General features: G+C 39.2%; 2 protein-coding genes across 3 annotated transcripts; both read right to left on the reverse strand.

Moving 5' to 3' along the window:
- Positions 1 to 382: 382 nt before the first annotated feature.
- Positions 383 to 23751, reverse strand: DR1 (down-regulator of transcription 1). Of its 2 annotated transcripts, XM_082833687.1 has the most exons (4): positions 23654 to 23751; positions 22309 to 22638; positions 11706 to 11869; positions 383 to 3993 (listed from the first exon to the last, which is right to left on the reverse strand). In XM_082833687.1, the coding sequence occupies exons 2-4, from the start codon at positions 22526 to 22528 to the stop codon at positions 3847 to 3849; spliced, it is 531 nt and encodes a 176-aa protein (XP_082689813.1). In that variant the 5' UTR covers positions 22529 to 22638; positions 23654 to 23751; the 3' UTR covers positions 383 to 3846. The 2 variants fall into 2 exon arrangements, with proteins under 2 accessions (XP_082689813.1, XP_082689812.1); XM_082833686.1 differs by lacking the exon at positions 23654 to 23751 and having other exon boundaries at positions 22309 to 23235.
- Positions 15947 to 16868, reverse strand: LOC309958422 (protein C19orf12 homolog; the record flags this gene model as incomplete). The annotated part of the gene is made up of 1 exon (XM_082834253.1): positions 15947 to 16868. The coding sequence occupies exon 1, from the start codon at positions 16439 to 16441 to the stop codon at positions 15947 to 15949; it is 495 nt and encodes a 164-aa protein (XP_082690379.1). The 5' UTR covers positions 16442 to 16868.
- Positions 23752 to 24076: the final 325 nt, after the last annotated feature.

A 24076-nucleotide genomic window follows, 5' to 3' on the forward strand; every position in this document is an offset into this window, starting at 1 on the left:
CCTACTAGAGAATGGACTTGAGGATATGGGGAGGGGGAAGGGTAAGCTGTGACAAAGCGAGAGAGAGGCATGGACATATATACACTACCAAACGTAAGGTAGATAGCTAGTGGGAAGCAGCCGCATAGCACAGGGAGATCAGCTCGGTGCTTTGTGACCGCCTGGAGGGGTGGGATAGGGAGGGTGGGAGGGAGGGAGACCCAAGAGGACGAGATATGGGAACATATGTATATGTATAACTGATTCACTTTGTTATAAAGCAGAAACTAACACACCATTGTAAAGCAATTATACTCCAATAAAGATGTAAAAAAAATAATAATAATAACAAGAACAAATACTTTTGCTTTATTTTCCTCTTGCTTTCATACTAAATAACAGACCTGCTGTAGTAAGTATAACTCATTTGGTATAATTTAAGAATTTCAAGAAATTCATTAACATTCTCAGGCCACTAGACCATTATAGTAATTCATTATTATAGTACACATTAAAATGGTGTCTTCTTACAAACACTTTGGAAAACTGACAGTACATAGTAAACACCAATACATGCACACCCCATGACCCAACAACTCCACTCCCAAGTATATATTCAACAGAAATGCATATATACACTCACCAAGACATGTATAAGAATGTTCTCCACAGCATTATTCATAATAGCCCAGAATCAGAAACCACTCAAATGCCCATCAATGGTAGAATGGATAAATTTTGTATATAATAAAACTAGATAATGAAATACTATTCAGCAATGAGAATGAATGAACTACAAATACATGCAACAATATGAATGAATCTCACTCTAGTAGGTTGAGTAACAGCCTCCTAAGATATCCAGGATTGAAGCCCTGGAACATGTAAATGTTACCGTATATGACAAAAGAGACCTTGTGGATATGATTAAATTAAGGATCCTGAGATGGGGGATTATCCTGGATTATCCAGGTGGGCCCTAAATGTAGATGTAGAGGAATATTTGACTATAAACAAGAGAAGATGATGTGATGATAAAAGCAGAACCTTTGAACATGGAGGAAGAGCCCACAAGCCAAGGATTATAGGCAGACACTGGAAACTGAAAAAAGACAAGGAAACAGATTTTCCACTCACAATTAATTTCCAGATTCAGGAACCAACCTCAGCTTTGGCCTAATGAAACTGATTTTGGACTTCTGATCTTCAGGACTGCAAGAGAATACGTTTGTGTTGTTTTAAATCACTAAGTTTGTGATACTTTATTACAGTGGCATCAGGAAACCAATCACTCACAAATATAATGATGAGCAAAAAAAGAGTGTATTATGTATGCATTTACATAAAATAAAAGACAGGCAGAACTGATTTTAGAAGTCAGAATAGTAGTTACTTCTGGGGAGGAAGAAGAAGATAGTGCTGAGACAGGGGCAAAAGGAGGGATTCTGGGATGTTCTTAACACTCTGTTTCTTGATCTGAGGGCTGGCAAAATGAGTATGTTTAATTTGTGAAAACCCTTATTTATGTACTTATATGTATGGTATATGTAAGTTTAAAAACTGATGCCTTTTCAACACTTACCTGATAATCTGCTGAAAAAGACATATATTCAAGGAGGTGGGGAAAATACTTACTAAACAATAACTTTATTTCTCAACAACCGTAAAGATTTTGTTTCTCTCTCCAAAGGATTTTAAAAATCTCAACAGACAGAATGTAATAGTTAACTGCTAAAAAATAAGCTAAGAGTAAAATACTGCTTAATTAGCTCTGTTATGCCTGCACCCTAGGACTGTAAATTACAAAAATACAAGTAAAACCACATTTTCTGAAATAACAGCAAACAGAGGAGAAAGTCAAGTACTATATACCAAATGATCAAAATGTCTTTTGGGCCTAGGATTCTTGAAACTAGTAAAAATGGTAATAATAGAAATCTCATGCCATTAATCTATATAGATTATTAAATATAAAAACAATTTATAAAACACATCAGATTTTATTGCTTGAAGAATATAGCATATGAAAATCACAAGAATGTCAAAATGAAAAGTCACTAGGATTCTAACATATAATACATTATCAGATGCAGTAAAATATTAATTAACCTGAACTCTGCATCAAAAAAAAAAGTATGGAAAAATATCTAAGTTGTTTACATAAGAAACAGATATACTTAAAATAGAAAGTATAAGGATGTCACAGTACAAGTTAGAAAAGCCAACACTTATTAACTTATTATTTCTTAGACTAGACTACCTTTGGTACTTAAACTTTTAAAAAAACAATCCCTTCTATTTTGTCCAAATGCACTTCATGGATTCAATACCAACTTCAACTCAAAACATTAAGCAAGATTCACTTAGTTGTGGCATGGAAGAAGTGTATTTAATAAATGTATGACAATATTTCACTTTTTCTAAAACTGCAAAATATGATCATGAAGAAATCTAATACTTGTAAACTTCACTTATTTAGCTCTTCAATTAAAATTGGAATCCTGGCATCTGCCATCTATCTTTAGACCTGGTGAATATACAAATTTAAATGATTTGGCAACTGACATAGGAATTTAGATTACTTCATACTATCTTAAGTGGCTTTCCATTCTGTTTTCAAAATACAAACAATAGGCCAGTTCTTCAACACACTGGATTCCTATAAAAATCACTACCATAGTTTATTTACTGGAACCAAATTAAAGCTCTTCCCTTGTAATGAGCAGGTTGAAACTATGTTTCATATAGGGCTGATCAATTATGATACACTTTCTTAAACAAAATAAAACAATCATTTTTTTAAAGCTCAATTATGATGGAGACAATGATGCCATTTCAAAAGGAAGCATTGGACACTCTAGGCCATCTAGTCAAGAAATTGTAAAAGTAATGCTAAAAACAAACAATAAGTAAACTATGACTACAAGTTAAATTACAAAAAAATCCGTCTTATAGCAAGCATGCTCATTAACTTTCATTTCTTTCCCCCAGCAAAGGTTTGAATATTCATGAACCTTAGTTAAACCAACGGAACCTAAGCAATTGTTTCACAAGTTCCAATAAACATGGATGGACTAAGCAAGTAATACTATTAACAATCATTGGAGTGAAATACTAAGAATCATGACAGTCCTCAAAACGGGGCAGTCTTTGAAATGTAATAGTGTAGCTCAAGATGAATTATGCTATAATAAAACTTTAGTTTTTACCTCTACATAAAACAAAAACAAAATCAAAACATAACCTACCAAATTTTACAACTACTACTGAACATACTCACCCTAGTTTTTGAATGTCTTGTTTGAGATTTTTTTAAAACAAGTATATTCATCTGAGCATATATATTTAGTGCCTGTATATATACTCATTTTAAAAGACAAAAAATCCAAATACTACAGAACTGAACTCTTTGTTTTTTCACCAGCCTGATCTAATATCTACTGCATCACATAGCACCTCCCCCCCAATAATTTAAAATTCCCAATTTTTAGTTTAGTTAAAAGGGCAGAGGAAATGCAAATGAAGATTTAGAGCTTCTGTATAAATTTCACTGTATTTTTATAAACTTGAAGTTTTCTGTAACACTGTTTATTGATCAAATAAAGGACTCACTGCTATCTAAAATTTCATAAACACCATTAAAAATTCAAAATTGATATTATACTGAGCCTTAAATTTTCAATAGTTAGAAGAGACAGTTTTTACATGAATAGCACACAATAGATGAAACTAAACGGCAGACATCCCTAGAATACCAATGGCAAGTCCACCAAGATGCATACAAAATTACAGATAAGCATTTCTTTCACTGTTTTCTTGTGCAGGGAAAAACATTTATAGAGGAAATAGAAACTCAGCTGGTGAATTTCAGATATCATCATCATCATCTTCATCCTGAGAAGATCCTGCCTGGTTGGACGCACTTGCTGAAGCAGCTGCAAGCTGTGCTTGCTGGGCAGCTTGCTGCATTTGAAGCCATTCCTGTTGGGCTAATTCTGCTTGTTGCTGTCTAGCCTAAACACAAAAAACATAAAAAAAAAATAGTAATTTTTAAAAAAACCTACAACATGCACACTTTCATAAACTCAGTCATTATCAAATTTGGATATTTTCCAACCATGATATAGTTGTTGTACATGAGGACAACATGAACTCTATAAGAAAATATAATTAGAGATTGCTTCTTCTCAATTTTCTTAAGGAGAGTTTCCATAAAAATTTTCGATAAAAGTTTCCTTTTATGCTACATAATGGTTCAACTGAAGAACCTAAAAAAATTTAAAGAAAAATCACAACATTCACTCTTTGGTTCCTTTTTCCTGTGTTTCTCTCTCTTCTGTTTCACTTGATTCTTCTGTCCTCTCAACTCATAATTTTGACGTAAACATTTGCAATCTAAAAATTATTTCTGTGGCTTAAAAGTTCACTAGTACAATACCTCTGTTAGGGAAAAGTACTGTACGTGAATGCACCAGCTACCTTGAATTTCTTTTAAGTTTCTATCACAGTTCCCTACTCTATAGATACATCTCTTTCTTCCTCTGTCCCTCTCCCCTCTCTCTGTAAATACACACGTATGTACACACAAAGAACATACTCTTCCCACATACACACTAGTGAAAATTATTTATCCAGTACTGAATTTAAGTGGGATAATTAAAATCCATTCATTTGAAATATGCTCTATAAAAACCACCACAGGATTTGAGAAACCAAGATGCATACATATGCATTACATGCCCTATTGCACGAGCTAAGGCTCCTTCCCAATTTAATTTCATCCATTAGCAGAAAAACCACACCAAGAAGGGAAAAATGAATCTGTTTTTGAAAAGATCATATAACTTCCCATTAGAGTTTACCAAAACAATGTTGTTTCTCCATTTCTGTCTTTTCTCATTAGTATTCTTTAAGCCTGGCTCATACCCTCCTTTATGAATGGCCAATTGCTAGTCATCATTTAAAACACACATCAGTTTTCAGTTTTTCTTGGTCCTTCTAGGTCACATTTTCTGCTCTATTTCATATTCTGTAATTCTCTATGCATTTCCATACCTATCCATTTTGTTCTCTAATTATGTAAGTATGCGTCTTTTTTCTCCACTAGAGTGGAGAATAGAAAATGTTTCCATATTCATTGTTGCATTCCCAACATACAGGCCCCCAGTAGTTTCTGACTGGATGAATGTTTTGTGGGAAAACAATGAGGCTCAGCACAACCTTAAGATTTTCCCATGTAAATCCCTAACTTTTCTTAATAATCTGTCATGAATGTATTATCCAAACATTCCTAGGGGAAAATTACTACACTTAAAAAAAAAATCATTTAGGGACTTCCCTGGTGGTGCAGTGTTTAAGAATCCACCTGCCAATGCAGGGGACATGGGTTCGAGCCCTGGTCCTGGAAGATCCCACATGCCTCGGAGCAACTAAGCCTGTGTGCCACAACTACTGAGCCTGCGCTCTAGAGCCTGCAAGCCACAACTACTGAGCCTGCGTGCCACAACTACTGAAGCCCGGGCGCCTAGAGCCCATGCTCTGCAACAAGAGAAGCCACCACAATAAGAAGCCTGTGTACTGCAGTGAAGAGGAACCCCTGCTCGCCGCAACTAGAGAAAGCTGCGCTCAGCAATGAAGACCCAATGCAGCCAAAAATAAATAAATAAAAATAAATAAATAAAATAAAATAAATTTGTTTAATCTGTAATTTAAAAAATCATTTAATTGTTACCAATTAAGTCCAAATTTCTCAGCCTAGAGTTCAAGACCCTCCAAATTACTGTCTGCCCCAATGTATTTCTCTAATATTCTTTCAAAACATTTGTGCTCCAAAAAAAAACAAACCAAAAAAACCCCTAGATAAACATAAAGTGTTTCCTAAATACACATCATACCCTCCCACTTTTGCTACCTTTACTCATGCTGATAGTCATTCTATTTGAAATCTGATTTTCACCTACTGAAATTCCACTCTTCCTTCAAGTCAAACTGAAATACTAGTTTCTCCATTAAGTTTGTTCCTGATTCCTTCCAGTATCATTCAGGGTCTAATCAGGAGATAGAAGTTACACTAGTCAGGGAAACAGAAAGAATGTCATATAAAAGATTATTAACCAAGTATAAAGGTGGTAACTAGGTAACTGAAAAGGCAAGAAATGAACACTAAGATATGTGGGTGGCAACTACAGAAAGCAGCCACCAACCCTAAAACTCGGGGAAACAAGGGAAGAGGCTGGGATTTTTAAAACTTGGACGCTTAGAGGAGCAACCCATGGAAATGAAACTCAGACTTCTGAAGAAAGGGCATAAATTGGCTGGTACTACTACCATCTCTGAGCTTAGAGGAGGGCCTCAAGGTTTGAGACCCAAATCCTTGAGGAAGGGGATGCATGTTCAGGCTGCTTCTGTATTAGAGAAACTGCAAACCAGATTCAGTTCCCACTACAGGAAAAAAATGATGCAGCCAGGGTGATGCATTGCTGGGTTGCTCAAAGGAACCTGAAGCCAACTGAAAGTAAAAGAAAGGAACATGTGCCTTCTTTCACCCAGCCCTGTAATCTCCCTCTAGAGCCCCCTACTGGCAGCACAGTCTAAAGGAAGTCAGCTAGAAAACAGAAACGTGGTTTGCAGAGTGCTGTGCCCAGTCTCAAAGCAGAACATAGAAAGGATGGTTTCATGCTGAGATAATTGCTTAGTAACTGGCACACTCCTATATCATTAAAATCTAATGTGTATCTCTGTACTTGGGGATCTCTTTACATCTTCCTCATGAGACTAGTCAACATCATAATACAGCTGTTAATATACCTATATTATACCTTCCCTACAAGACAAAAACATTATTTGTGTTTTTTTAGGAAATTAAAGACCAGGTATTCTAGTAACTACTTCTACCTATTTTTATAAAGAAATATAGAAAATATTTCCATAAAACACAGGCATGTTTACTTTTATGGCAGGAATACCCAGAGTTCAAAATAGACTGAGAATGCTTCACAGAAAATACTTGAAAATGGTAGGGCAAACCAAATATATTGATTTAATCAACTTAATAATACCTACTTTGTGGCCTAATCAACTATAAATAGATACAATTTTGTGGCACATAAAAGATAATTCAAATAATTTCAAGTCTCTACACAGGTCTTATTGCAAAGTTGCTTTATCTTGTAGTTTGCTCAATGATCTACAAAGACATGTACTGGTTACACTAAAAATTTAACTGACTTTTAGGTATCATCACCCCATATCAGCACCCATACTTTTCTCTCTGAACATAAAAGCATTCCAGTGTCTTTAAAATCAATGTTGATTGGTAAATATTATTTGTATTCATTTCCACAAATTAAAAATTTCAGTGTATTTATTCTGCTTTCTTTTTTTCCCTTTTGCTTCTCACCCAATCCATCCCAAGTATTTTCCTTCTAAAATGGAAGAGTGAAAGAGAAGTAAGTAGGCATATACTTCCTAATTCACTTCTTCTGGAGATTTTCATTGTGTTTTAAGTTTCCCACTTCCACACACTAAAATAACTCATTTATAATTTACAGCTAACTTTAATCTCAACATATTAGAGATTACCTCCTTTTCAAATATTTGCTGCTAGGGCTTCCCTGGTGGCGCAGTAGTTGAGAGTCCGCCTGCCGATGCAGGGGACACGGGTTCGTGCCCCAGTCCGGGAAGATCCCACATGAGCCATGGCCTCTGAGCCTGCGCGTTCGGAGCCTGTGCTCCGCAATGGGAGAGGCCACAACAGTGAGAGGCCCACATACCGCAAAAAAACCACAAACAAACCAACAAACAAATATTTGCTGCTAACAGTGAAAGATAGCTTCAAATGAGGCTGCTATTGTTTTGGCATATAAAATAAAGTCTAAATGATTAAGTGAAATGAAAGTTATGTAAAAGATGTTATAATAATTTATCAGTTCCTTTTATATTTAAGACTAAAGTACTTTATGCTCTAGGAAAAAAAGTACTAAGCGGCTGCTATAATTTTACTTCTCTTCTGATTTTTCTCACAATAGCAAAGAAATACCAGGGTATTTTCACCCATAGGTCAGGGCAAGAAAGAAGGGAGATAAGGGGAAAAAAACAAAACAAAATAGATGACAAGGGTAGAGAGCTGAAGACAGATATGGCAGTCAGTCAGTTATTTTTTATTCATCTTTTTGCCCTAGAAACGATAAAGCATGTTCATTTCACTTAAAAGTTCCAAAATAAATTTAAGCAAACAAAATGGTGGCTAGAGCATTAGCACAGTATAATAGAAAGAGCACAGGTTTTGGAGTCAAAAGGTACTTACCCTTTCATTTGTTTAAGTCAATCCTTCCCAGTACTAAGCTTCATAATGATAGGAACCATGTCTCTTTTTTATACTGTTAGAAGCCTAGCACCTAGCACTATATCTGGTAAATAGTGAAGACTTTAATAAATGTCTGTAGAACAAATGATCTGATCTCATGCAAGCTTCTCTATCTCTGAGTCTGTTTCTTAAGGCATAAATGGGTATAGTAAAATTTGTATTACTCATTAAGAACTCTGCAAAGTATATAACGTATTTAGCAGAGCATCATTTTCCTTTTATCAAATATTTCCTTTGGCACCCTGTAGGTGATCTGCAATAGTAGAGACTCAATAAATAATAGTCATTAGCTTTTTTTTTTAAAGACATCTTGCTATTTCATGCCTCTTTTTTTTTTTAATAAATAAATTTATTTATTTATGGCTGTGTTGGGTCTTCGTTGCTGTAAGCGGGCTTTCTCTAGTCTAGCTGCGCGCGGGCTTTCTCTAGTTGCAGAGAGTGGGGGCTACTCTTCATTGCAGGGCGTGGGCTTCTCACTGCGGTGGCTTCTCTTGTTGCAGGGCACAGTCTCTATGCGCACGGGCTTCAGTAGCTGTGGCACATGGGCTCAGTAGTTGTGGCTCGCAGACTTCTAGAACGCAGGCTCAGTAGTTGTGGTGCACGGGCTTAGTTGCTCCGCAGCATGTGGGATCCTTCTGGACCAGGGCTCGAACCCATGTTCCCTGCTTTGGCAGGCAGATTCTTAACTACTGAACAACCAGGGAAGTCTGCCATTAGCCTTTAAAAAAAATTATCACTCCTCATTTGGTACCTCATATTCATAAGGATTATAACACTGTTTGCATGTGCTCATGCCTGCCTCAAAGGCTTTTCCACTTTAGCACCTATTTCATAGGTTGTTGTGAGGATTAAATGAAATAATACTGGTAAATTACTTGGCAACATGATTAACACATGTTTAGAACTCAAATGTTGGTAAGCTTTTATCTTCCTTATTAGTTTAAATGGTATCTGCTGTCTAGTCCTTGATAACACTTAAAATTCAAATGCTTTTAAATATAAACCAAACTGGTTGTTATGACTGCAAAGAGATCAGTTATGGTACTAATCTGGAAGAGATGACCTAAAATGGTATTTCCCAGTTCTAATGGTAATTACAGTAACTGGTAGCAATTCTTATTCTATTCAAACCAAACCTGTCTTTCAATTTCAAATGAGAAGCCAGAACTTTGTAGGGAAAAAACAATATCACCTTCTCCCCTCTTTTTTTTTAATAATGGTGAATAGGTTCTTTAACCTCCTTGAACCTCAGAATTGTAATTTGGAACATCAAGGTTGAAGTAAATGATTTTCAAAAGTCTCTTCCACCCCTAGAGTTCTGTGCTTCCTTGACTTACCAACCCAACTCAGTCATCCATTCAACAAATAGTTACTGAATACTCCCCCTGTGCTAGTTACCATGTTAGGTGGGTGCTAGAGATACAACTAATAATGGGTCCTGCCCTCAGGGAGCTTACAGACTAATGGTAGGGACAGACATTTATAAATGACCATACAGCTCTATTCCCATGATGAAATAAGTATCTCTATGGAACTGAAACACTCCATATTTTACATCCTGTTTGCCATAGAACAACCTCTGGCCCAACGATTTAGGTCTAACTTTCAAGATCTTCCCACTGGAAAGTCAGTCAAATGCTTTATTTCAAAAAAGTATTTACACATAGACAGTTTGCTTGAGCAATCTGAGCATTTTAGTAGTACCCAAAAATGGAATGGATTATTTTTTAAGCTGTTATCATAAATTTTCAAGTTCATAATTGCTTGCCCCTGCCTTTGCAGGGTAGGTGGGGAGGAGGTACAGAGAAGAGAAAGTAAAAATACCGTTAAGGTACCTCAGCCCCAGCCAATAAGTTTTGCCTTGAACAGTGATTTGCATTCTTAATAATCAGGTTATTAAGCTCTCAGTCTTATGTGGAGTAAATATTCAGTCACATTCAAGAATCACTGTACTCTGTAACTGTCTTCTCCCCAGCTTCAAGGAACCTGGTAGAGAAGAAGGAAACGCCAATTTTTCTCTCTCAATTTCTTCCTCTTGTTCTTGCCCTACATACCTGTAGGTATTCTAGGTGTTGCATCCCATGCCTGAGTGGAAAGGACTGATGGAAAGCTTTTTTGTGTTGGTCTTTGCCATCAGCATGGGGTATGTGTGCATACTGGTTGTAGTGTCTATTCACTCCATGTGGAAGCTGTGCTGTGTGGGCTTCTGCATCCCTTATCTTCATCCCTAGGTATTTTTATTCGGTAATAAATGCTGCCAGCCTTTGTTGCCTCTACTATAACACCAAGGAACAGTGCACCATGGGGAGAACACGAGGGGTGAGATATACTATAGCAGTCATCTTTGGAAAATATGATCTTCCACAGAGGATAGCTCCGAAATGTGTTACAGAGCTTGCTTCTATTTTGCCACCAAGGGGACCTGGAAGGGAATGAAGAAGGTACCCAGGATTCTAAGGATGGGCCAAGGCAGGCCCAGAAGATGGTACAGAGATAACATTGGTGAAATTCTAAGAGGCTAGCCACAAATTCCATTCAGTCCCAGCTCCCTGTGGTCCCCTCCTTTCTTTTTTTTTTTTTTTTTTTTTTTTTTGCGGTACGTGGGCCTCTCACTGTTGTGGCCTCTCCCGTTGCGGAGCACAGGCTCCAGACGCGCAGGCTCAGCGGCCATGGCTCACGGGCCCAGCCGCTCCGCGGCATGTGGGATCTTCCCGGACCGGGGCACGAACCCGTGTCCCCCGCATCAGCAGGCGGACTCTCAACCACTGCGCCAGTAGGGAAGCCCCCCTCCTCTCTTAAAAACTAAAGGGATATTAGTACTTGTTGCTAATCCTTCACAGACTGGACATTAGAACTGTGACAAGCAAGAAAGGAGAAAAGTTTTCTCCCTTTCTCTGCTCCACTGGCCCTTCAAAGTTTTTAAGATTAGAATGTTTTAAAGGTGTATTAAAGACCTAATTTAACTACAAAGTAGATGTTAATCAGATTTTTCTTATATGCCATTCGTCTAAAAATTTGATACAATATTTTCTCACCAGTCTATCATTTTAAATCTTAAGAATGTTTAGGTATACTTTTCATGCTTTTAAATGGCCATTCTGCCTGAAAAAACATCAAAATAAAATCTCAGTAGTTATTTGGAGTTGTTCTCAGAAAATAGGCTGCTGCAAATATTTGCTTTTATATAAAGTAAAAAACTAGCCAGACCTAACATCAGGCTCTATGATCAAACAATCAGCCACAGAAAGAAAATTTTTGGGGTACGTATGTTGACTAAGGAAATGATTTTAGAAACCAGTATGATTTTGGTTAGTAAAAAGGGTCAGATTCAGATGAAAATAATTTAAAACGTGTTACTTACTTTTGCAAATAATTCCTGTTGCTGTCTCAATAACTCTTCTTCAGGAATACCAAGATTTTCCAAACGAGAACTGGCCTTTCTTCTTTTTAATGCTACTGTCTTGCATTCTTGTAAGACTTCTTTTACTTCACTGATATAAGAGCCAAAGCCTAAACTTTCTAGTGCTGGGGAAATGAAAATATGAAAACATGAAAAAGTGGTAAAAACACAACTTTTTCTCTCACCTATGGAACATTAAGTTTGGTGAGGGTTTTGGGCTGGGTGTTGGAGGGGAAGGTTGTTGCTTTCTAATAATTTTACCTATTTTATAGCTGCACAACAATCATCGGCATGGCTAAGACAAAATATTTTATCAAACTTTCTTAATATTAGATGGCAAATTAGTTAAAACTTAAGGAACATTTCAAGGCACTGGCCTTCACTTTTCCTTTTCTTTCTAATTTTTTAAAAACCAAAGCATTTCCTGGAGGAAAAAAAAAAGTCCAATGTAAGAACATGTGGTTTTAGTAAGAAAACATTTTTCCTATACCACTCATAGTAAATCAACCATTAAGTCATCACTTTCTCAAAGAATACAAAAAGAGCAAATATTTGGAATATATTTGTTAATAACACATATTTTGTACCATTTGGCTTAGAAAAAGTAGGCTGGTAACACATGCTCTAACTTTCAGCAGGATAAGATGAAAGAACAGATAAGTTCTTTTGTCTAATATACCAACAGGAAACTAGTATTTTTAGCAAAGACACTCAAACTTCTAAGTTTAAGAAATACTGGTGGAAAGAGCTTATGAAATTCAGCATTTATATTCAACCAAAGTTTCCCTTGAAAATAAAACTTAACAGGAAACACTATAAAAATATTTAAAGTGACATGGCAGAAAAACTGGGATAAAGGAAGACTATAAGGATGGAAGAAACATTAACAAAAAATTATCTCCCTTTATTTTTTCACATTTAGAAAGAAAAATTTGTAAGAAAATAAGGCCTTCTGTAATCCAGAAAGACAAAGCATAAAATTTCCTTTTGGCTCACGGTATTTAAGATTATATAGTTTTCTAAATGTTAAGGCCCCAAAATCATATTTTGCTTTCTGAGCCACTGATGAAATATAGGTGGTGAAAAACACAGTAAATGAACTTAAGTTAGTTCATCAGTTCTTACAGTCTTTCAACAACTATGATGAGCCAGACTCCCTCAGTAAAGATGCCCTAAGTTCCAACTTTAGGAATTTGCTCTTCAAGGAGAATACCAAATATACCTTTAAAATCTACATTCCCATATAAGCTGTGTTTTTTAAGGCATTTTGAATGACTTACAACTTTAATTATTTCATATATTAAGCTGTTTTCATAAACCGTCTTTAGAAATAATGTGATGCCAAAAAGCAGACTGCTATTACTTGAATTTTAATTAACTTACAGACCTTGTTCCCCCCCAAATTTCAATAAGACATTATTCTTATTCTGAGTTCTGTTTACCAAATTAACCACCACCTAATCCCTGGCCTCAAGGAGTTTGGAGTATAGTAGGAAATTAAGTGAAAATTAGGCAGCCTGAATTTTTTACTTGAATTGACAGACATTATTTTTTAAGTGTCAATGCTAAAAGCCAAAGTTTTATCTTTTCTCTCTCTTTTTTTTAAATAAATTTATTTATTTTTGGCTGCATTGGGTCTTCGTTGCTGCACGCAGGCTGTCTCTAGTTACGGCGAGCAGGGGCTACTCTTTTTTTTTTTGGCTGCGTTGGGTCTCTGTTGCTGCGCGTGGGCTTTTCTCTAGTTGCGGCGAGTGGGAGTTACTCTTCATTGGGGTGCACGGGCTTCTCATTGGGTGGCTTCTCTTGTTGCAGAGCACAGGCTCTAGGCACGCAAGCTTCAGTAGTTGTGGCACTCAGGCTCAGTAGTTGTGGCACACTGGCTTAGTTGCTCCACGGCACGTGGGACCTTCCTAGATCAGGTCTCGAACCCGTGTCCCCTGCATTGGCAGACGGATTCTTAACCACTGCGCCACCAGGGAAGCCCCAAGCAGGGGCTACTCTTCATTGCGGTGTGCGGGCTTCTCATTGCGGTGGCTGCTCTTGTTGCAGAGCACAGGCTCTGGGCGCGCAGGCTTCAGTAGTTGTGGCTTACGGGCTCTAGAGCGCAGGCTCAGTAACTGTGGTACACGGGCTTAGTTGCTCCGCAGCATGTGGGATTTTTCAGGACCAGGGCTCGAACCTGTGTCCCCTGCATTGGCAGGCGGATTCTTAACCACTGTGCCACCAGGGAAGTCCCTCTTTTCTCTTTTTTAAAGGCACGATCATAGTAGTGCATTTTCAATAATACTGGCTGGAGACAGTACCAAAAGAAATCAGTAAATGATTTAAGGTGTCCCACCACATACTAAAGAAAAGTCTTATTTTCTTATTCTAAAGAAAAGTTTTGGGCTTCCCTGGTGGCGCAGTGGTTAAGAATCCGCCTGCCAATGCAGGAGACATGGGTTCGAGCCCTGGCCCGGGAAGATCCCACATGCCGCGGAGCAATGAAGCCCGTGTACCACAACTACTGAGCCTGCACGCCACAACTACTGAGCCTGCATGTCTAGAGCCCGTGCTCCGCAACGAGAAGCCACCGCAATGAGAAGCCCATGCACTGCAACGAAGAGTAGCCCCCACTCGCTGCAACTAAAAGAAAGCCCGAGCACAGCAACGAAGACCAAACGCAGCCAAAAAGAGAAAAACAAATACCGTATGCAGGCAAAAATTTTAATAAATAAATTTGAAAAAGAAAAGTCTTATTTCCTTAGCCCTACAACAAGGTTCTCCAAGATCTAGCCCCACTTACCTTCCCAGCTTTATTTCTGCCATTAAATCCCTGCATACTTTGTTAAACCTGACCGCTCAATGTTTCCCAACAGGCACCAGTTTCCCACATTCGTGCTGACAGTAATTCATTCAAGGCCTGGATCAAACTATATCTTCAAATTAAGCTTGCCTGATCCTCCCAGACAGAAGTAATCTCCCCCTTTTGAAATAAGATAGACTTAGAATTTGGAACTTGGTTGTCACTGTATTTGTATAACCTTGGATATGTTACTTAATATCTCTAAGCTTCAATTTCCCATCTGTAAAATGAAAACAGCATCTATTTCATAATATCTTCCTACAGCCAGAAGCACTATAGTGGTTAAGCTTGCAGCCCCACAGGGACTGACTCCCAGCTCTGCCTCATATTAGCTGTGTGAGTCAGGGTAAGTTCCTTCACCTCTGTTCCTCTAAAACAAGAATAACAGTACCTACATCTCATCAGATCAGGTTGCTGTGAAGAATAAATGAATATAAACAAAGAGCTAAGAACACAGGCTGGCCTACAGAAGGAGCAAAATTAAGTATTCACTATTATATTTTTAATACTTTAAGGATTGTGGAAATCAACAAGTGATTAACCTATGGCATTTAACAACACAGTGTCTAACATGTAAGAGTCCCTTAACTTGGACATATTATTCATCTTTTATTCATCTTTTTGTTGTTGTTGTTCAGAAAACATTTAGGGGAAATTTAGGGTGGGCACATTTCTTAGTTTATAATTCTACCACTTTAGAAAGAGCAATAATTTTACTGAAAATATTTAATTTAAAAAACATCACTCAAGAACTACTATGACTTTTCAGATGGGGAAGGCAAGCCCCTGGGAGGGCGAGAGCCCAGTAGGGCAGCTACTGGGGGAGAGGCTGGGTGCCACTAACGTTTGTGGCTTCACTCAGCAGGCCAACTGCACCCTCCCTGAGGCCACTCAGAAGTCACTGGATGGGGAAGGGGCGTTCAAGAGGTAAACATGATTCCAGCAGGGGACAGCCCCAAGGTCCCAAGGGAGGGCTGGTCAGGCAACGGCTGCCTGGACAGGCATCATCTTCACGCGATGAGATGAAAAGGCTGAACGTGAAGACCTTCTTCCAGCCCCTATGTGAGCGAGAGTAGATTCAGAAAACTGCCGCTACGTGGCAGCAGTCACGGCTTTACTGTTCACCAGCTTCCCAGTTGAAGGGTTGTCAGGGCACACAGGTGCACACGGCCACAAAACACGGCATCTTAAATAATTTCCAGAACATGATATAGCACAGCCCCAGCCTCTCCAGCAGGAGACTTCGCTACAGTTTAGGGTAATATTCTGATGATGTGGGGCTTCTTGCAGCTCCCCAGTCACCTTCCATGAGTCGGGGGGAATCATCTAAATGGACCCCACTTCCCGGAGCAGAGGCCTAGCCGTCGCACTGCACTTCCGCCTGGAGCTCCTTGGTGACGTAGTTGGCCAGCATCGCCAGCAGCTGCTGCTGCAGGGCCTCACTGCCCATGACCAGGATGGTCAGCTGCACGGCGTCTGTCCATTCCAGGCGCCTGACGATGGCAGTGGCTTCGTTAAGGAGCTTCTGATGCTCAGGAGGTGGCAGCTCCATTATGATCTGAGGAACTGGCTTAAACTGTCCACTTGTCATCCAAGCGCCTAACAAACCCCCGACGGCCCCCCCAACGGCTAGTCCTGGTGGCCTGCCCACCAAACCACCAACGAAGGCCACGGTCCCTGTGACCAGGCCGCCCCTCCCGGAGTGCTTGACGGCCGCCCGCATTTTCCTCTCCTCGGAGACGGAGCACAGGAGCCTCATGATGTCCTCCACCGCGACGGGCATCGCAGCAGACCTGCAGAGGCGGCGCCGCGAGGTCACAGGCTGGCAGGCGCCGGGACTTTTTTTATTCATCTATATCTTTTCTCTTACACTTAAGAGTATGCTAGTAAGTATACAGGACCTAAATAAATGTATAGCTATGCATTATCACACCATTGAATTCAAGCTGAACAAGTATATTAAATTTACTAAATTAACAAGTCAATACACTTGAGAGAACTCTTCAAAATGTCATGAATCACTAGACTAGACATTAAAAACTTCAATCCAATCTACCTTAAACCATGGAGAGCTTGGGTTAAAAATTAAAAAACAGAAACAAAAAACTCACTTTTAAACACATCTAAGGTTGAAAACACTGTTTTCAAAAAAAAAAAAAAACTGCAAGTAAGTCCAAGGTTAATATTTAATATTATTGAAAGAGCTATACTCTCAATGCTGAGTACACTGTACTCTCAATAAAATGGTTCAACAGGAGCAGCCATAAATTTAATTTCAAAACTGCATTGACTTTAATCCTAATTTTAAACACATTTTGGCTAGCAGATATGAGTAACTGGACACAGCATTTTCTAAATGGGGATATTTTACATCATCTGTTATCATGTAGTAATAATATCCCTATTTTACATAAAGGAGAATCTTGAAGGATAAGGAAAATGGCTCCTAAGCAGGGCCATCCGTTAACAGTTGTGCAGGTGGTTCAGTGCACAACAGCAGCATATCTGAGGAGAGCCATTCATACTGTAAACATCATAGATTTGTATGCTTATTATAGCACTTTTTCTGGCAGATGGTAGTAAAGCTTTTTAAGGAAGGAGTGTCTCAACAGCCATTTATGATAAAAACTCTCCAGAAAGTGGGCATAGAAGGAACCTACCTCAACATTCTGAAGGCCATATATGACAAAACCACAGCAAACATCATTCTCAATGGTGAAAAACTGAAAGCATTTCCACTAAGATCAGGAACAAGACAAGGGTGTCCACTCTCATCACTATTATTCAACATAGTTTTGGAAGTCCTAGCCATAGCAATCAGAGAAAAGGAATCCAAATTGGAAAAGAAGAAGTAAAACTGTCACTGTTTGCAGATGACATGATACTATACATAGAAAATCCTAAAGATGCCACCAGAAAACTACTAGAGCAAATCAATGAATTCAGTAAAGTTGCAGGATACAAAATTAATACACGGAAGGACTGCCTTTTTCTAATTTGTACAAAGGGATTTTATGGACTATTGATGGCCCTCGCTCTAAGGATCTCAGAGTAAAAGTCAAAAAAAAATAATATATATATTTTAAAATTTGTGGATAAAACACATATCACTTGTTTCTCAGAGGTCTGTCTGCTACCCTCTGCCATCTACCTTAAAACTGTACCCAGAAAAGTGCATGGCATATTAAGGAAAAAAAAAAACATTTAGCATGTTTTTTTCAATTCGAAAGACAGATAATTAAGACAACTACTTTAAAAAAAAAGGTAAAAATGTCCACCCAACAATTTTAATACAGTTGTATCTTATATTTTACCAAAAATGATGTACTCCTCAAAAGTTTTGTTATAGGGCTTCCCTGGTGGCGCAGTGGTTGAGAGTCCGCCTGCTGATGCAGGGGACACGGGTTCATGCCCTGGTCTGGGAAGATCCCACATGCCGCGGAGCGGCTGGTCCCGTGAGCTATGGCCGCTGAGCCTGCACATCCAGAGACTGTGCTCCGCAACGGGAGAGGCCACAGCAGTGAGAGGCTCGCGTACCGCAAAAAAAAAAAAAAAAAAGTTTTGTTATAACATGAATTTGTGTGAATTACTTTATACTTCAAATGCATAATGCATGCTTTTCATTTGAAAAAACTAAAATATAAAAAATAGCATTCTCTAATTTCTCTATTTTCTTTTGTTTGTATGTTAGGTGATGGAGGTATGGAGGTGATGTAGTTAGCTTAAAATATATTAAGAGGATGTAGGCCAAAGTGACTTCTTGGCTTACTGGCCTGACAAAGACCCTTAAGAATCATGCCCTCTATGGTATCACCACTCGTGGGAATCTGGGACAACGAGAGACGGATGGCAGAGCAAGAATCAAATATCATTCATCTTTATATCCTTAGCAGTATCTAGCACAGTGCCAAGTACACAGTGGTATTCAAAAGTAACTGCTGGGTGGCAGAAGGAAAACAAAAACAAAATACATATCAGTTTTAAAGAAAACAGTAAAATCCTAACTTGAAAAGCACCTGATTATGTGATAAATTGTGCAATGTAAATTACATGTCCCTTCAGAAAAAAATTTCAGTATGGATGATTATTTAGGCAATACAATATCATTCTTCTTATTATTACAACTTCTCTGCAATCACTCAGATCCTCTGATTTCAAAACTACTCCACATCCACTTTCCAAAACAGACTGTGGTTTAGGCTTTAGAGCAAGATTCTCAAAGTGTGGTCCATGGACTTGTGCCAGAAATGCCTGTAATGGTCTGCAATGAGTTAAGTACGGAAATTCAAAGTAAGCATTTTAAGAACCTTCACGGCAAAACTGTAACTATGTGAAGTGATGGCTGTGTTAACTAATTTTATTGTGGTAATTATTTCATAATATATACACACATCAAATCATTACATTGTAAACCTTAAACTTACACAATGCTACATGTCAATTATATTTCAAAAAGCTGGGGGGAAAAAGAAGAAACTTCATAGCAATTTGACAAAGTAATTTTATTTCTATTGAATGCAGTATCAAAAAATTTCATTTTGTTTTTCTAGTGATCCATTTTTTTTGTATTTTACCGAAGTACCAGTGTGAGAGGGGTTATAATTTTTTTAAAAAGTCCTTCAACACAGAGCTTGGAGCAACACAACTGCTGAAGAAGTGAATCCTCGGAGACTTTTTCAAACTTTCACTACTTTCAGTTACTATTCTCAAAAACATGAGGAAAAAAAAATGTAGCAAGAGATTTAAAATGCAGAAATAAAATAATATCACTTAAAATATTCTTATTTACACTTTGGCTTTACAAATGGCATCATGATGTAAGGTTAAACATAACAGACTTTCAGCTTTATATTTCAATCAGTATCACTACAAAGTTTTTAAATTATTATTTATTGTAGCATATTTCATGTAAGTTTCTCAATCCTGACAGATTCTCAGTAATTGCTAATTATACCTGAAACCATTAAGTATTATTTATACATAAATGGGGAAACCTTAGTTAACAGATTTGCCTAAGGCCAGACTTTCCGGTACAGAACCTGCAGCTCCTAACTCTCAATGTCAATTCTTTCCATAATGCAACAGAACATGTTAGTACTCATTTAAAGATATGTGTTCACAGAAACCCAGCAACGAAATAAAAGGAACACCTTATAAGCTTAGAACTCCCTCTGTTGTGTGTATGTGATCTTCAAAGTCCATGTTCTTAAACTAAAAATAAGCAAAATAGATAATTTTTTAAAATTTTAACTAGGTTATATAATTTCAGATTTACTGGCAATAAAATTATTTTAACTTCTGCATGCATTTTACAGAACTGCCTCAAATGCTTAATTTGCCCTGACAAGGTAAAGCAAAGTGGCAAGTGAACAAGTGAAATGTTCTGAAGCAAAGTTTAGTTCATTAAACTTATTACCAAAAAAATCCAAACTTCAACATGTGAAAATCAAACCACTTTAAAATGTACATTATTCCACTTGGCTATATCTTACATTCTTAAATAATCAACATTGACAGAACAGCATATAAAATGTCATACCCAACTTTCTAGAGTTAGTCTATAAACACACACCTTAAACACCTAAAAAAATACACACCTTAAGGATTTCTTTTAAAAAGTTTTAATCACTCAAGACAAAAGTTTCTTTAAATGATTAAGCAATATGATATCAATATGAGATTATAAATGTATAAAATCTATTCCTCTAACTGGGGAGAATTTGGGGCTAAAATGTAGGTCCTTATCCACTTAACAAAGGCAATGTTAAAAGAAAAAAAAAGGTAAATTTATAAGGCTGTAGCAGGTTAATGCGTGATTTTTTTAATTAATAAATCATCCTCAGTACACAGGGAAAATGCTTTCACTGGAACTTTTTGACTCATATGTTAAACTGAATTTAGCATATTCCAAAGTTGAGCTGTTTAGCATACTGTTCACTACAGCTGCACTTTTCTTCCATCATGTCAATCAGAAATCTAAATATATCCTAGAAAAGAATAAACTCTACCCAAGAAGACAGATTGTAATGTGTTTTTAGATTTTTGGAATGATCCCCACTTCTGTGGTGTAAACAAATGTTTAGGCAGATCCTTTTGAAATCTTTTGCAATTTTCATTAGAAAGACAATGTTGATAAAAGATCCTTTTTCTCTTTTATGAGTTGTAAAAGGTAATTACAGCTATTTGTGTTGGATAATCTTGTGAAAGGCTTGTGACAACTGCACATACAATGTAAAAATAAAAACACAAGAGGAAACATAGACAACTTGGCTTTCATTTTACTTCAGAGTACACCAAACAAGTAGAAGAAAACACTAGCTTTAAAATCAAATATACTTCTTCCTAGGGATTTTTTTTCTCCTTATGTACTGAAATGGAAATGGCAGAGTATGTTTTAAATCTACCTCCTACACATCATTAAGGATCAAAAATGAATCATTTAATCCTTTGGTCAATATTGACCATAAAATACTGCATATGGTGAATATGAGCAGATGTGTCCTCTACTTCAGAATAACAGGGAAGTCACCTTTTAAAAAGTTTAATTTTAAAAATAAAATGGTAGACAACCGCCTGCCTACCAAAATTAAATTAATCATGATTTTTTTCTGACTTCACAAGCAATCAAGAAATTGTTAGAATTTTAATTGGGTTATTATAAAAAGCAAGTTATCACCTCAAATAGAATGCAACCTTTTCATAAGAGTTCATGTACAAGTCACAGAAAGTGCTTCCCAAAACATTATGACTAGTAAATGTCTCCCCATCCCTGAAACAAACCATCAGAATATGGTCCCCCAAATCCCTATTAACTGAACTAAATCCTTTCCAAGATGAGAGAAGAAACTGTTAAACTTTCAGAACTGCTCTTCAATAAAAGCTGAAGCGTTTACATCTAAATGGGGATGACAGCAGGAAACAAGGGGGAAATATTCCATGAAAAACATCTCTCACAATCTTTCAACCCAAGCTTTAAAAATCTATCTCCATGGAACAAAGCAAGCTACAGAAAAAAGGAAGAAAGTAAGGAAGGAGGGGAAGGAAAATTAAAGAACACTGCCCCTTTTCTTACAGAATAGAACTGGAGTGCTTTGGCAACTTGTTGATTAACGTTAGGACCATGAAACCATTTTTAAAGCAGAAAATATACTCTAGCCAACACTAATAAACTTTACAACGTTGAACATGCACGTTAAGAATATTTTTACTCGTGTTCTGAAAATTCATCTTTTCCTCTACACTGGTGAAAAGGTCGGGTGGGGAAGGGGTAGTACCCTTTCCACTCATGCTTGAACTTCCGGTCTGAATTCTAATTCTCCAAGGCAGAACTTCTGGGTTCCTCTCTCAGTTGTCATGATCTAGGTTCCACTTTAGGCAGGCACTTTCTCAGTTGTCACGTATAGCTTCCACTTCAGGTAGGCAAAATTCTTGTTGCTTGGGCTTACCTGGCTGTAAATTGAGATCGCTGCTACTACCTTATTTGGGGGGATGTTAGCTGACCTAATCGTTTGAAACCCTTACCTGCATTCGCTGTTTGAAAAGGACCACGAGAATATTACACAGGGATTTTAAGGCACCGGCTGCTTCTATGCCCGCGCAGCTTTTTCAGTTATCAGTACTAACCAGGGGACAGGACTGAAGGCTTTGACATGAACGGGTCACGCGATTAGCACTGTCCCCGGCCCCTCTTTGAAACAAAATCCCACACACACCACTTACCTTGTATGACGTGCTCTGGCGAGATGGTCTTCTTTTCCGATTTATTGCAAATCTCATTGGCTTCAGAAGATATAAGGTGAATGAATTCAGTGCAGCAGTTCACCACCAGCTCCCGGGCATCGTTGGCCACCCGGACATTGGGGAGAGTCTCTTTAATCATCTTATTGATAGCAGCTCTGGGTATAGTGAGATCATCATCGTTTCCAGATGAGGAAGCCATCGTACCTTCCTATCTCTCGCGCCCGACTTTGAAAACTCCCCCAGTTCTGGTCCACTGCTCCACGAAGATTTTTCAAAAGGCTGCCCTCGGAGAGCAATCCGGGGGGCGCTCTGAGAAGAGGGTGCAGAAAATTAAGGGGCGAGGGGTTGGCTCGAGAGGGCGTGGAACACCCGCGTGTGTGAAAGATTCAGGGCGAGGCTGGGAGCAAATTTGGGGGGGGGGGGCTGAGGATTCTGGGGACAGCACTGCCCAGGTCGGAGAGGGGAAGGCTAGGTGGTCCGGAAATCTGAGCACTGGAGAACCCCCTTCGTGTCTCCTCTGCGGGGCGTGCGCTGTCGCCTAACCGGTTCCCCAACGGCGCCGGAGCAGAGGCAAGGTCCAGGGGCACTGGTCTGGCCGCGGTACAGGACGGACACCCAGCGGGCTGGGCTCTACAGAGCCGGAGCCCCCGCTGCCAATGCCGCCGCCACCAGCAGCCGCTGCTGCCGCCTCAGCCAAACCATCCTTGAGACACCCGCGCCGCCGCCTCACAACATGTCGGCCGCGGCCGCTGCTGTAACCGGGGCGGCCTCCGGGGAACAAATACGGTCAGAACCAGGCACAAGGGGAGCGGCAGTGGCGCCGCTGTGGCCGTTTAGCCTGAACGCTGATCGCAGAAGCCAAAGCCGCGGAAACGGTGGTCCTTCCCTCCAGAAGCCAGAGAAGGTTTGCTGGAAGCCTCTCCCGATACCCTTTGCGCTACCGGAAGCCTCGCCCCCACATGTTCCCCCCTCCCTTCCAGACCGACTTCCGGGTGTGGCTGCGGCCCTTCCCCCACCCGCGCTGGCGGGAACCGCCCGTTTTCTCCGCCAGCGGCTTCCGCCTGCGGCTGTCCCGGCACGCGTCCTGGCATCCCGCCCTTTACCAGGAACAGTGGCCGGGCGAGCGCGCGCCTCGCGGTACCGGGGAGCCCCAAGCACGCGCCGGGGTTTCGGCGCCAGACTCGGGTTGGGGTGGTTGGGTGGCCCGGCGAGGGTGGATCGCCGCCACTACCTTCTCTCAGCCAGCTGAGGCCTCGGAATCCTTTCCTAGCCAAGTTTGGAGACAAAGGAGCGCTGAATTTCGTTAAAAGAACTCTTTGCTAACCTTCAGGAGCCCGAATTGAGGTTGAAAGGAAGAGGAACGAAGCCGAGGCTCGGGAGTGGGATGCGGGCAAAGCAGAACCCCGTGTGCCTGGGTTTGCATCGTCCGGAGGAAAAAGCTTTTGATGATATCTAATAGACGTTATTCGGCTCAAAGCTCTCTATGGTCCTCCACCCATTTTCTGGTTTTATGGGAAATGAAACATTCAGAGAAGTGACTTGCCCTCCCAGCCACTACTAATAGCTAAGCTGGAAACTAGAAATAAGATCCAACGTAGTGGAAAGGCGTAGTGTACAATGAGCCAAATTACAAGGTTCCAGCTTAGACATTTTTCATGTTGTATTGCACGTTGGCTTCTGTTGAGGCGGAAAAAATGTGTTAAAGTATCTTAACTCTGATTTTTGCTTCTCTCCAGGGAAGCAAACG

This window comes from Leucopleurus acutus (genome assembly GCF_964270905.1).
Source record: "Leucopleurus acutus genome assembly, chromosome: 2".
NCBI classification, from domain to species: Eukaryota; Metazoa; Chordata; class Mammalia; order Artiodactyla; family Delphinidae; genus Leucopleurus; species Leucopleurus acutus.